This window comes from Mya arenaria, chromosome 16 (assembly GCF_026914265.1).
Source record: "Mya arenaria isolate MELC-2E11 chromosome 16, ASM2691426v1".
NCBI lineage: Eukaryota > Metazoa > Mollusca > Bivalvia > Myida > Myidae > Mya > Mya arenaria.
The window spans coordinates 28,104,682-28,120,657 of NC_069137.1; the positions used below are offsets into that span (position 1 = coordinate 28,104,682).

The 15,976-nt window shown below is 37.0% G+C and overlaps 1 protein-coding gene across 4 annotated transcripts in view; it reads left to right on the forward strand.

Moving 5' to 3' along the window:
- The window catches only part of LOC128222591 (uncharacterized), a 91,905-nt gene that overhangs the window by 51,926 nt on the left and 24,003 nt on the right, over positions 1–15,976 (forward strand). For all 4 annotated transcript variants that reach the window (XM_052931681.1, XM_052931682.1, XM_052931679.1 and 1 more), the window contains exon 12: positions 11,294–11,859. In XM_052931681.1, coding sequence (XP_052787641.1) covers positions 11,294–11,859 — 566 coding nt within the window. The remainder of the gene's footprint in view (positions 1–11,293; positions 11,860–15,976) is intronic.

A 15,976-nucleotide genomic window follows, 5' to 3' on the forward strand; every position in this document is an offset into this window, starting at 1 on the left:
GTAGTAAACAGGCATGGGTGTTAGAAATGTACAGTTATGTCTTGGTACTAGTAGTGTTGTTTTAGTAGTAAACAGGCATGGGCGTTAGCAATGTACAGTTATGTATTCGTACTAGTAGTGTTATTGTAGTAGTAAACAGGCATGGGCGTAAGAAATGTACAAATATGTATTCGTACTAGTAGTGTTATTGTAGAAGTATACAGGCATGGGCGTTAGAAATGTACAGTTATGTCTTGGTACTATTAGTGTTATTGTAGTAGTAAACAGGCATGGGTGTTAACAATGTACAGTTATGTCTTGGTACTAGTAGTGTTATTGTAGTAGTAAACAGGCATGGGTGTTAGCAATGTACAGTTATGTATTCGTACTAGTAGTGTTATTGTAGTAGTAAACAGGCATGGGTGTTAGTAATGTACAGTTATTATCATTTGTACTAGTAGTGTTATTGTAGTAGTAAACAGGCATGGGTGTTAGCAATGTACAGTTATGTATTCGTACTAGTAGTGTTATTGTAGTAGTAAAGCATGGGCGTAGCAATGTACATTATGTCTCGTACTAGGGTTAGCAATGTACAGTTATGTCTTGGTACTAGTAGTGTTATTGTAGTAGTAAACAGGTATGGGTGTTAGCAATGTACAGTTATGTCTTGGTACTAGTAGTGTTATTGTAGTAGTAAAAAGGCTTGGGTGTTAACAATGTACAGCTATGTCTTCGTACTAGTATTGTTATTGTAGTAGTAAACAGGCATGGGCGTTAGCAATGTACAGTTATGTCTTGGTACTAGTAGTGTTATTGTAGTAGTAAACAGACATGGGTGTTAGTTATGACTTCGTACTAGTAGTGTTATTGTAGTAATAAACAAGCATGGGTGTTAGAAATGTACAGTTATGTATTCGTACTAGTAGTGTTATTGAAGTAGTAAACAGGCATGGGCGTTAGCAATGTACAGTTATGTAGTCGTACTAGTAGTGTTATTGTAGTAGTAAACAGGCATGGGTGTTAGCAATGTACAGTTATGTCTTCGTACTAGTAGTGTTATTGTAGTAGTAAACAGGCATGGGTGTTAGCAATGTACAGTTATTTCTTCGTACTAGTAGTGTTATTGTAGTAGTAAACAGGCATGGGCGTTAGCAATGTACAGTTATGTCTTGGTACCAGTAGTGTTATTGTAGTAGTAACCAGGCATGGGCGTTAGCAATGTACAGTTATATTTTCGTACTAGTAGTGTTATTGTATTAGTAAACAGGCATGGGTGTTAGCAATGTACAGTTATGTATTCATACTAGTAGTGTTATTGTAGTAGTAAACAGGCATGGGTGTTAGAAATGTACAGGTATGTCTTGGTACTAGTAGTGTTATTGTAGTAGTAAACAGGCATGGGTGTAAGCAATTTACAGTTATGTTTTCGTACTAGTAGTGTTATTGTAGTGGTAAACAGGCATGGGCGTTAGTAATGTACAGTGTTGTATTCGTACTAGTAGTGTTATTGTAGTAGTAAACAGGCATGGGTGTTAGTAATGTACAGTTATGTATTCGTACTAGTAGTGTTGTTGTAGTAGTAAACAGGCATGGGTGTTAGCTATGTACAGTTATGTTTTCGTACTAGTAGTGTTATTGTAGTAGTAAACAGGCATGGGTGTTAGTAATGTACAGTTATGTCTTGGTACTAGTAGTGTTATGGGTGTTGGCAATGTACAGTTATGTTTTCGTACTAGTAGTGTTATTGTAGTAGTAAACATGCATGGGCGTTAGCAATGTACAATTATGTATACGTACTAGTAGTGTTATTGTAGTAGTAAACAGGCATGGGCGTTAGAAATGTACTGTTATGTCTTGGTACTAGTAGTGTTATTGTAGTAGTTAACAGGCATGGGCGTTGGAAATGTACAGTTATATCTTCGTACTAGAAGTATTGTTGTAGTCGTAAACAGGTTTGGGTGTTAGCAATGTACAGTTATGTATTCGTACTAGTAGTGTTATTGTAGTAGTAAACAGGCATGGGCGTAAGCAAAGTACAGTTATATATTCGTACTAGTAGTGTTATTGTAGTAGTAAACAGGCATGGGTGTAAGCAATGTACAGTTATGTTTTTGTACTAGTAGTGTTATTGTAGTAGTAGACAGGTATGGGTGTTAGCAATGTACATTTATGTCTTGGTACACGTAGTGTTATTGTAGTAGTAAACAGGCATGGGTGTTAGAATTGTACAGATATGTCTTTGTACTAGTAGTGTTATTGTAGTAGTAAACAGGCATGGGTTTTAGCAATGTACAGTTATGTCTTGGTTCTAGTAGTGTTATTGTAGTAGTAAACAGGCATGGGTGTTAGCAATCTACAGTTATGTCTTGGTATTAGTAGTGCTATGGGTGTTAGCAATGTACAGTTATGTTTTCGTACTAGTAGTGTTATTGTTATAGTTAACAGGCAGCGGTGATAGCAATGTACAGTTATGTTTTGGTACTAGTAGTGTTATTGTAGTAAACAGGCATGGGTGTTAGTTATGTACAGTTATGTATTCGTACAAGTAGTGTTATTGTAGTAGTAAACAGGCATGGGTGTTAGCAATGTACAGTTATGTCTTCGTACTAGTAGTGTTATTGTAGTAGTTAACAGGCAAGGGCTTTAGCAATGTACAGTTATGTCTTCGTACTAGTAGTGTTATTGTAGTAGTAAACAGGCATGGGTGTTAGTAATGTACAGTAATGTCTTGGTACTAGTAGTGTTATTGTAGTAGTAAACAGGCATGGGTTTTAGCAATGTACAGTTATGTATTCGTACTAGCAGTGTTATTGTAGTAGTAAACAGGCATGGGTTTTAGCAATGTACAGTTATGTCTTCGTACTTGTAGTGTTATTGTAGTAGTAAACAGGCATGGGTGTTAGAAATATACAGTTATGTCTTCGTACTAGTAGTGTTATTGTAGTAGTAAACAGGCATGGGTGTTAGAAATGTACAATTATGTTTTCATACTAGTAGTGTTATTGTAGTAGTAAACAAGCATGGGTGTTAGAAATGTACTGTTATGTATTCGTACTAGTAGTTTAATTGTAGTAGTAAACAGGTGTGGGTGTTAGCAATGTACAGTTATGTATTCGTACTAATAGTGTTATTGTAGTAGTAAACAGGTATGGGTGTTAGTAATGTACAGTTATGTCTTCGTACTAGTAGTGTTATTGTAGTAGTAAACAGGCATGGGTGTTAGCAATGTACAGTTATGTATTCGTACTAGTAGTGTTATTGTAGTAGTAAACAGGCATGGGTGTTAGGCATGTACAGTTATGTCTTCGTACTAGTAGTGTTATTGTAGTAGTAAACAGGCATGTGTGTTAGCAATGTACAGTTATTTCTTCGTACTAGTAGTGTTATTGTAGTAGAAAACAGGCATGGGTGTTAGCAATGTACAGTTATGTCTTTGTACTAGTAGTGTTATTGTAGTAGTAAACAGGCATGGGCTTTTGCAATGTACAGTTATGTATTTGACTAGTAGTGTTATTGTAGTAGTAAACAGGCATGGGTGTTAGCAATGTACAGTTATGTCTTCGTACTAGTAGTGTTATTGTAGTAGTAAACAGGCATGGGTGTTAGCAATGTACAGTTATGTCTTCGTACTAGTAGTGTTATTGTAGTAGTAAACAGGCATGGGTGTTAGTAATGTACAGTAATGTCTTGGTACTAGTAGTGTTATTGTAGTAGTAAACAGGCATGGGTGTTAGCAATGTACAGTTATGTATTCGTACTAGCAGTGTTATTGTAGTAGTAAACAGGCATGGGTTTTAGCAATGTACAGTTATGTCTTCGTACTTGTAGTGTTATTGTAGTAGTAAACAGGCATGGGTGTTAGAAATATACAGTTATGTCTTTGTACTAGCAGTGTTATTGTAGTAGTAAACAGGCATGGGTGTTAGCAATGTACAGTTATGTATTCGTACTAGCAGTGTTATTGTAGTAGTAAACAGGCATGGGTTTTAGCAATGTACAGTTATGTCTTCGTACTTGTAGTGTTATTGTAGTAGTAAACAGGCATGGGTGTTAGAAATATACAGTTAAGTATTCTTACTAGTAGTGTTATTGTAGTAGTAAACAGGCATGGGTGTTAGAAATGTACAGTTATGTTTTCATACTAGTAGTGTTATTGTAGTAGTAAACAAGCATGGGTGTTAGAAATGTACAGTTATGTATTCGTACTAGTAGTGTTATTGTAGTAGTAAACAGGCATGGGTGTTAGCAATGTACAGTTATGTATTCGTACTAGTAGTGTTATTGTAGTAGTAAACAGGCATGGGTGTTAGCAATGTACAGTTATGTATTCGTACTAGTAGTGTTATTGTAGTAGTAAACAGGCATGGGTGTTAGGCATGTACAGTTATGTCTTCGTACTAGTAGTGTTATTGTAGTAGTAAACAGGCATGTGTGTTAGCAATGTACAGTTATTTCTTCGTACTAGTAGTGTTATTGTAGTAGTAAACAGGCATGGGTGTTAGCAATGTACAGTTATGTCTTTGTACTAGTAGTGTTATTGTAGTAGTAAACAGGCATGGGCTTTTGCAATGTACAGTTATGTATTTGACTAGTAGTGTTATTGTAGTAGTAAACAGGCATGGGTGTTAGCAATGTACAGTTATGTCTTGGTACTAGTAGTGTTATTGTAGTAGTAAACAGGCATGGGTGTTAGCAATGTACAGTTATGTCTTATTACTAGTAGTGTTATTGTAGTAGCAAACAGTCATGGGTGTCAGCAATGTACAGTTATGTATTCGTACTAGTAGTGTTATTGTAGTAGTAAACAGGCATGGGTGTTATTAATGTACAGATATGTCTTGGTACTAGAAGTGTTATTGTAGTAGTAAACAGGCATTGGTGTAAGCAATGTACAGATATGTCTTGGTATTAGTCGTGTTATTGAAGTAGTAAACAGGCATGGGCGTTAGCAATGTACAGATATGTCTTGGTACAAGTAGTGTTATTGTAGTAGTAAACAGGCATGGGTGTTAGCAATATACAGATATGTCTTGGTACTAGTAGTGTTATTGTAGTTGTAAACAGGCATGGGCGTAAGTAATGTACAGTTATGTCTTGGTACTAGTAGTGTTATTGTAGTAGTAAACATGCATGGGTGTTAGCAATGTACAGTTATGTTTTCGTACTAGTAGTGTTATTGTAGTAGTAAACAGGCATGGGTGTTAGCAATGTACAGTTATGTATTCGTACTAGTAGTGTTATTGTAGTAGTAAACAGGCATGGGTGTTAGAAATGTACAGTTATGTCATGATACAAGTAGTGTTATTGTAGTAGTAAACTGGCATGGGTGTTAGAAATGTACAGATATGTCTTGGTACTAGTCGTGTTATTGTAGTAGTAAACATTCATGGGTGTTAAAAATGTACAGTTATGTATTCGTACTAGTAGTGTTATTGTAGTAGTAAACAGGCATGGGCGTTAGCAATGTTCAGATATGTCTTGGTACTAGTAGTGTTATTGTAGTAGTAAACAGGCATGGGTGTTAGAAATGTATAGTTATGTTTTCGTACTAGTAGTGTTATTGTAGTAGTAAACAGGCATGGGTGTTAGCAATGTACAGTTATGTTTTCGTACTAGTAGTGTTGTTTTAGTAGTAAACAGGCATGGGTGTTAGCAATGTACAGTTATGTTTTCGTACTAGTAGTGTTGTTGTAGTGGTAAACAGGCATGGGTGTTAGAAATGTACAGTTATGTTTTCGTACTAGTAGTGTTATTGTAGCAGTAAACAGGCATGGGTGTTAGAAATGTACAGTTATGTTTTCGTACTAGTAGTGTTATTGTAGTAGTAAACAGGCATGGGTGTTAGAAATGTACAGGTATGTCTTGGTACTAGTAGTGTTATTGTAGTAGTAAACAGGCATGGGTGTTAGCAATGTACAGTTATGTTTTCGTACTAGTAGTGTTATTGTAGTAGTAAACAGGTATTGGTGTTAGTAATGTACAGTGTTGTATTCGTACTAGTAGTGTTATTGTAGTAGTAAACAGGCATGGGTGTTAGCAATGTAAATATATGTCTTTGTACTAGTAGTGTTATTGTAGTTGTAAACAGGCAAGGGCGTTAGAAATGTACAGTTATGTATTCGAACTAGTAGTGTTATTGTAGTAGTAAACAGGCATGCGTGTTAGCAATGTACAGTTATGTTTTCGTACTAGTAGTGTTATTGTAGTAGTAAACAGGCATGGGTGTTAGCAATGTACAGTTATGTCTTCGTACTAGTAGTGTTATTGTAGTAGTAAACAGGCATGGGTGTTAGTAATGTACAGTTATGTCTTCGTACTAGTAGTGTTATTGTAGTAGTAAACAGGTATGGGTGTTAGCAATGTACAGATTTGTCTTGGTACTAGTAGTGTTATTGTAGTAATTAACAGGCATGGGTGTTAGCAATGTACAGATATGTCTTGGTACTAGTAGTGTTATTGTATTATTAAACAGGCATGGGTGTAAGCAATGTACAGTTATGTATTCATACTAGTAGTGTTATTGTAGTAGTAAACAGGCATGGGTGTTAGAAATGTACAGGTATGTCTTGGTACTAGTAGTGTTATTGTAGTAGTAAACAGGCATGGGTGTTAGAAATGTACAGTTATGTCTTCGTACTAGTAGTGTTATTGTAGTAGTAAACAGGCATGGGTGTTAGCAATTTACAGTTATGTTTTCGTACTAGTAGTGTTATTGTAGTGGTAAACAGGCATGGGCGTTAGTAATGTACAGTGTTGTATTCGTACTAGTAGTGTTATTGTAGTAGTAAACAGGAATGGGTGTTAGTAATGTACAGTTATGTATTCGTACTAGTAGTGTTGTTGTAGTAGTAAACAGGCATGGGTGTTAGCTATGTACAGTTATGTTTTCGTACTAGTAGTGTTATTGTAGTAGTAAACAGGCATGGGTGTTAGTAATGTACAGTTATGTCTTGGTACTAGTAGTGTTATGGGTGTTGGCAATGTACAGTTATGTTTTCGTACTAGTAGTGTTATTGTAGTAGTAAACAGGCATGGGCGTTAGCAATGTACAATTATGTATACGTACTAGTAGTGTTATTGTAGTAGTAAACAGGCATGGGCGTTAGAAATGTACTGTTATGTCTTGGTACTAGTAGTGTTATTGTAGTAGTTAACAGGCATGGGCGTTGGAAATGTACAGTTATATCTTCGTACTAGAAGTATTGTTGTAGTCGTAAACAGGTTTGGGTGTTAGCAATGTACAGTTATGTATTCGTACTAGTAGTGTTATTGTAGTAGTAAACAGGCATGGGACGTAAGCAAAGTACAGTTATATATTCGTACTAGTAGTGTTATTGTAGTAGTAAACAGGCATGGGTGTAAGCAATGTACAGTTATGTTTTTGTACTAGTAGTGTTATTGTAGTAGTAAACAGGTATGGGTGTTAGCAATGTACATTTATGTCTTGGTTCTAGTAGTGTTATTGTAGTAGTAAACAGGCATGGGTGTTAGAATTGTACAGATATGTCTTTGTACTAGTAGTGTTATTGTAGTAGTAAACAGGCATGGGTTTTAGCAATGTACAGTTATGTCTTGGTTCTAGTAGTGTTATTGTAGTAGTAAACAGGCATGGGTGTTAGCAATCTACAGTTATGTCTTGGTATTAGTAGTGCTATGGGTGTTAGCAATGTACAGTTATGTCTTCGTACTAGTAGTGTTATTGTAGTAGTAAACAGGCATGGGTGTTAGCAATGTACAGTTATGTATTCGTATTAGTAGTGTTATTTTAGTAGTAAACAGGCATGCGTGTTAGCAATGTACAGTTATGTCTTGGTACTGGTAGTGTTATTGTAGTAGTAAACAGGCATGGGTGTTAGCAATGTACAGTTATGTCTCTGTACTAGTAGTGTTATTGTAGTATTAAACATGCATGGGTGTTAGCAATGTACAGTTATGTCTTATTACTAGTAGTGTTATTGTAGTAGCAAACAGTCATGGGTGTCAGCAATGTACAGTTATGTATTCGTACTAGTAGTGTTATTGTAGTAGTAAACAGGCATGGGTTTTAGTAATGTACAGATATGTCTTGGTACTAGAAGTGTTATTGTAGTAGTAAACTGGCATTGGTGTAAGCAATGTACAGATATGTCTTGGTACTAGTCGTGTTATTGAAGTAGTAAACAGGCATGGGCGTTAGCAATGTACAGATATGTCTTGGTACAAGTAGTGTTATTGTGGTAGTAAACAGGCATGGGTGTTAGCAATATACAGATATGTCTTGGTACTAGTAGTGTTATTGTAGTAGTAAACAGGCATGGGCGTAAGTAATGTACAGTTATGTCTTGGTACTAGTAGTGTTATTGTAGTAGTAAACAGGCATGGGTGTTAGCAATGTACAGTTATGTTTTCGTACTAGTAGTGTTATTGTAGTAGTAAACAGGCATGGGTGTTAGCAATGTACAGTTATGTATTCGTACTAGTAGTGTTATTGTAGTAGTAAACAGGCATGGGTGTTAGCAATGTACAGTTATGTCATGGTACAAGTAGTGTTATTGTAGTAGTAAACTGGCATGGGTGTTAGAAATGTACAGATATGTCTTGGTACTAGTCGTGTTATTGTAGTAGTAAACATTCATGGGTGTTAGAAATGTACAGTTATGTATTCGTACTAGTAGTGTTATTGTAGTAGTAAACAGGCATGGGCGTTAGCAATGTTCAGATATGTCTTGGTACTAGTAGTGTTATTGTAGTAGTAAACAGGCATGGGTGTTAGAAATGTACAGTTATGTTTTCGTACTAGTAGTGTTGTTTTAGTAGTAAACAGGCATGGGTGTTAGCAATGTACAGTTATGTTTTCGTACTAGTAGTGTTATTGTAGTAGTAAACAGGCATGGGTGTTAGAAATGTACAGTTATGTTTTCGTACTAGTAGTGTTATTGTAGCAGTAAACAGGCATGGGTGTTAGAAATGTACAGTTATGTTTTCGTACTAGTAGTGTTATTGTAGTAGTAAACAGGTATGGTTGTTAGCAATGTACATTGATGTCTTGGTACTGGTAGTGATATTATAGTAGTAAACAGGCATGGGTGTTATAAATGTACAGTTATGTTTTCGTACTAGTAGTGTTATTGTAGTAGTAAACAGGCATGGGTGTTAGAAATGTACAGTTATGTATTCGTAGTAGTAGTGTTATTGTAGTAGTAAACAGCCATGGGTGTTAGTAATGTACAGTTATGTTTTCGTACTAGTAGTGTTATTGTATTAGTAAACAGGCATGGGTGTTAGTAATGTACAGTTATGTCTTGGTACTAGTAGTGTTATTGTAGTAGTAAACATTCATGGGTGTTAGAAATGTACAGTTATGTATTCGTACTTGTAGTGGTATTGTAGTAGTAAACAGGCATGTGCGTTAGCAATGTACAGATATGTCTTGGTACTAGTAGTGTTATTGTAGTAGTAAACAGGCATGGGCGTTAGAAATGCACAGTTACGTTTTCGTACTAGTAGTGTTATTGTAGTAGTAAACAGGCATGGGTGTTAGCAAGGTACAGATATGTCTTGGTACTAGTAGTGTTATTGTAGTAGTAAACAGGCATGGGTGTTAGCAATGTACAGTTATGTCTTGGTACTAGTAGTGTTATTGTAGTAGTAAACTGGCATGGGTGTTAGAAATGTACAGATATGTCTTGGTACTAGTAGTGTTATTGTAGTAGTAAACAGGCATGGGTGTTAGCAAGGTACAGATATGTCTAGGTACTAGTAGTGTTATTGTAGTAGTAGACAGGCATGGCGTAAGAAATGTACAGATATGTCTTCGTACTAGTAGTGTTATTGTAGTAGTAAACTGGCATGGGTGTTAGAAATGTACAGATATGTCTTGGTACTAGTAGTGTTATTGTAGTAGTAAACAGGCATGGGTGTTAGCAATGTACAGTTATGTCTTGGTACTAGTAGTGTTATTGTAGTAGTAAACAGGCATGGGTGTTAGAAATGTACAGATATGTCTTGGTACTAGTAGTGTTATTGTAGTAGTAAACAGGCATGGGTGTTAGCAATGTACAGTTATGTCTTGGTACTAGTAGTGTTATTGTAGTAGTAAACAGGCATGGGTGTTAGCAATGTACAGTTATGTCATGGTTCTAGTAGTGTTATTGTAGTAGAAAACAGGCATGGGTGTTAGCAATGTACAGTAATGTTTTCGTACTAGTAGTGTTATTGTAGCAGTAAACAGGCATGGGTTTTAGCAATGTACAGTTATGTTTTCGTACTAGTAGTGTTATTGTAGTAGTAAACAGGCATGGGTGTTAGCAATGTACAGTTATGTATTCGTACTAGTAGTGTTATTGTAGTAGTAAACAGGCATGGGTTTTAGCAATGTACAGTTATGTATTCGTACTAGTAGTGTTATTGTAGTAGTAAACAGGCATGGGTGTTAGCAATGTACAGTTATGTATTCGTACTAGTAGTGTTATTGTAGTAGTAAACAAGCATGGGTGTTAGAAATGTACAGTTATGTATTCGTACTAGTAGTGTTATTGTAGTAGTAAACAGGCATGGGTGTTAGCAATGTACAGTTATGTCTTCTTACTAATAGTGTTATTGTAGTAGTAAACAGGCATGGGTGTTAGTAATGTACAGTTATGTCTTGGTACTAGTAGTGTTATTGTAGTAGTAAACAGGCATGGGTGTTAGGTATGTACAGTTATGTATTCGTACTAGTAGTGTTATTGTAGTAGTAAACAGGCATGGGTATTAGGTATGTACATGCATTTGAGCGTACTTGTAGTGTTATGGTCAAAGTCTACTGCTTAGTTGATGTGAAGTTGTTGGTCTCAACACAAACGTTTGATATCAATCAACTCCGCTTGAACTTGTGAGAAAGGTTATTATAATACTTAGTAATCGAATGACTTTCTCGCATTTATAAATTAATTACTGTCATGAAGCGTTGTACGCACACTGATTCCTTAACGAATTTTTGAAAGGCATATAGCGTTGGAAAACCGATAGGTTGTGATCGATTAAATTAAGGTTAGTTTTTAAAAGAAACTTGTTTATGGTCGGAGTGTTATCTTATATATGTTTATCACATGCTTTATAAACATGTTCATAAATCTAAACAGGATATCAATGCATTGCATACAACGTATTTCGATGAAATGATCGTGTATATCGGTTTTCCTTTTGTTTATATATGTGGTGACCAGTATAAAAGCAGAAATGATCAATTTACGACCAATTTTTAATTTCTGATAGCATCTTTAGTTATCAGTTTGTTCAGATATATTACTTTTATAACAATTTTTTTATTTCATATGGTCGTTATTTTATACAGAGGCGATACTACAGTTGTAGTGCAAAAGTCGGACAAACCGTATCATAGCCAACTAGACAAGGCGTTCAAAAGGATGAGAAGTCTAGCTATTAGCACGCTCGTGTTAATGATCTCTGGCCACCATGGAAATGGCAAATTTCGTTTGGATACAGGAATATTCCTTACTGACGATGATCTCATTCATGAAATAAACGTACTGACGAACATAACCAAAGTAATATTGTTCCTTGACGGTTGTCATTTAGACAAGTTCCATAACAAGTTTGGTGATAAAGTTGTTTTACAGTTTAACGCTGTGATGAGCCACCAAACAGCAACAGCACCTAGCCTAGAAGGAAGTTATTTTATTAAACAAATCGTCAGGGCCTTCAAAACAGATTTGGACAAAATAACAATCCGAAACGATGACCTGGCAGATTATATATCGGAAAAAGGACAACATGATAAAACGTCAACGAATTTTGCGAATACAAACGGAATATGTGATCGTATAGTGGCATTTCGTACACATGGTTTGTCTTTTGCAACGATGCTAGATGATGCATTGAAACTTTCACCGCTGATAGGTAAGTTGTAAAATGAATATTGTTTTATATTATAATACTTACTCGTGAGCCAAGAAATTATTAACATAAACACTTCAAAAACAGAATTCATTCAAATGTACAATTATACTATCCATTGTACCATTCAATTTGAAACTTTAACAATCATATGATAAATAAATGTCTCAAATTGAATGGTAAATATCTCTTAACCAGTGATGAACGACTGCTGACCAAAGATCAGATCGCAGATATTCATATATCCATTCCAAATTTAATATTTTATGGCTTAAACTGTTTCTAACGGTTTCAAAAAGATGCATTCTACATGCATTGCCGTACAGTCTTCTTGCATTCTAGTGCAGTGGGGCAAAATGGTGGGACAGCTCCCACGGTATTCAAACTAAATGGATTCTTAAACAATAGATAGCTCCATAATGATGGGCCATGTTTCACGGCACTCAGGCTAAACAGCTTCAAGCGCGATGGTTGGCTTCTAGTACCATCGATAACTCCATAATGATGGAACACACCTTTGACTGTGCTCATACTATACGGCTTCTTGTACCATCGATAACTCCATAATGATGGAACACACCTTTCACGGTGCTCATACTATACGGCTTCTTGTACCATCGATAACTCCATAATGATGGAACACACCTTTGACTGTGCTCATACTATACGGCTTCTAGTACCATCGATAACTCCATAATGATGGAACACACCTTTGACTGTGCTCATATTATACAGCTTCTAGTACCATCGATAACTCCATAATGATGGAACACACCTTTGACTGTGCTCATACTATACGGCTTCTTGTACCATCGATAACTCCATAATGATGGAACACACCTTTGACTGTGCTCATACTATACGGCTTCTTGTACCATCAATAACTCCATAATGATGGAACACACCTTTGACTGTGCTCATACTATACGGCTTCTTGTACCATCGATAATTCCATAATGATGGAACACACCTTTGACGGTGCTCATACTATACGGCTTCTTGTACCATCGATAATTCCATAATGATGGAACACACCTTTGACTGTGCTCATACTATACGGCTTCTTGTACCATCGATAACTCCATAATGATGGAACACACCTTTGACTGTGCTCATACTATACGGCTTCTAGTACCATCGATAACTCCATAATGATGGAACACACCTTTGACTGTGCTCATACTATACGGCTTCTAGTACCATCGATAACTCTATAATGATGGAACACACCTTTGACGGTGCTCATACTATACGGCTTCTAGTACCATCGATAACTCCATAATGATGGAACACACCTTTGACTGTGCTCATACTATACGGCTTCTAGTACCATCGATAACTCCATAATGATGGAACACACCTTTGACTGTGCTCATACTATACGGCTTCTTGTACCATCGATAACTCCATAATGATGGAACACACCTTTGACTGTGCTCATACTATACGGCTTCTTGTACTATCGATAATTCCATAATGATGGAACACACCTTTGACTGTGCTCATACTATACGGCTTCTAGTACCATCGATAACTCCATAATGATGGAACACACCTTTGACTGTGCTCATACTATACGGCTTCTTGTACCATCGATAACTCCATAATGATGGAACACACCTTTGACGGTGCTCATACTATACGGCTTCTTGTACTATCGATAATTCCATAATGATGGAACACACCTTTGACTGTGCTCATACTATACGGCTTCTTGTACCATCGATAACTCCATAATGATGGAACACACCTTTGACTGTGCTCATACTATACGGCTTCTAGTACCATCGATAACTCTATAATGATGGAACACACCTTTGACTGTGCTCATACTATACGGCTTCTTGTACCATCGATAACTCCATAATGATGGAACACACCTTTGACTGTGCTCATACTATACGGCTTCTTGTACCATCGATAACTCCATAATGATGGAACACACCTTTGACTGTGCACATACTATACGGCTTCTAGTACCATCGATAACTCCATAATGATGGAACACACCTTTGACTGTGCTCATACTATACGGCTTCTTGTACCATCGATAACTCCATAATGATGGAACACACCTTTGACTGTGCACATACTGTACGGCTTCTAGTACCATCGATAACTCCATAATGATGGAACACACCTTTGACTGTGCTCATACTATACGGCTTCTTGTACCATCGATAACTCCATAATGATGGAACACACCTTTGACTGTGCTCATACTATACGGCTTCTTGTACCATCGATAACTCCATAATGATGGAACACACCTTTTACTGTGCTCATACTATACGGCTTCTTGTACCATCAATAACTCCATAATGATGGAACACACCTTTGATTTTGCTCATACTATACGGCTTCTTGTACCATCGATAACTCCATAATGATGGAACACACCTTTGACTGTGCTCATACTATACGGCTTCTAGTACCATCGATAACTCCATAATGATGGAACACACCTTTGACTGTGCTCATACTATACGGCTTCTAGTACCATCGATAACTCCATAATGATGGAACACACCTTTGATTTTGCTCATACTATACGGCTTCTAGTACCATCGATAACTCCATAATGATGGAACACACCTTTGACTGTGCTCATACTATACGGCTTCTAGTACCATCGATAACTCCATAATGATGGAACACACCTTTGACTGTGCTCATACTATACGGCTTCTAGTACCAACGATAACTCCATAATGATGGAACACACCTTTGACTGTGCTCATACTATACGGCTTCTTGTACCATCGATAACTCCATAATGATGGAACACACCTTTGATTTTGCTCATACTATACGGCTTCTTGTACCATCGATAACTCCATAATGATGGAACACACCTTCGACTGTGCTCATACTATACGGCTTCTAGTACCATCGATAATTCCATAATGATGGAACACACCTTTGACTGTGCTCATACTATACGGCTTCTTGTACCATCGATAACTCCATAATGATGGAACACACCTTTGACGGTGCTCATACTATACGGCTTCTAGTACCATCGATAACTCCATAATGATGGAACACACCTTTGACTGTGCTTATACTATACGGCTTCTTGTACCATCGATAACTCCATAATGATGGAACACACCTTTGACTTTGCTCATACTATACGGCTTCTTGTTCCATCGATAACTCCATAATGATGGAACACACCTTTGACTGTGCTCATACTATACGGCTTCTTGTACCATCGATAACTCCATAATGATGGAACACACCTTTGACTGTGCTCATACTATACGGCTTCTTGTACCATCGATAACTCCATAATGATGGAACACGTTTCACGGTGCTCATACTATACGGCTTCTAGTACCATCGATAACTCCATAATGATGGAACACACCTTTGACTGTGCTCATACTATACGGCTTCTTGTACCATCGATAACTCCATAATGATGGAACACACCTTTGACTGTGCTCATACTATACGGCTTCTAGTACCATCGATAACTCCATAATGATGGAACACACCTTTGACTGTGCTCATACTATACGGCTTCTAGTACCATCGATAACTCCATAATGATGGAACACACCTTTGACTGTGCTCATACTATACGGCTTCTTGTACCATCGATAACTCCATAATGATGGAACACACCTTTGACTGTGCTCATACTATACGGCTTCTAGTACCATCAATAACTCCATAATGATGGAACACACCTTTGACTGTGCTCATACTATACGGCTTCTTGTACCATCGATAACTCCATAATGATGGAACACACCTTTGACTGTGCTCATACTATACGGCTTCTTGTACCATCGATAACTCCATAATGATGGAACACACCTTTGACTGTGCTCATACTATACGGCTTCTTGTTCCATCGATAACTCCATAATGATGGAACACACCTTTGACTGTGCTCATACTATACGGCTTCTAGTACCATCGATAACTCCATAATGATGGAACACACCTTTGACTGTGCTCATACTATACGGCTTCTTGTTCCATCGATAACTCCATAATGATGGAACACACCTTTGACTGTGCTCATACTATACGGCTTCTTGTACCATCGATAACTCCATAATGATGGAACACACCTTTGACTGTGCTCATACTATACGGCTTCTTG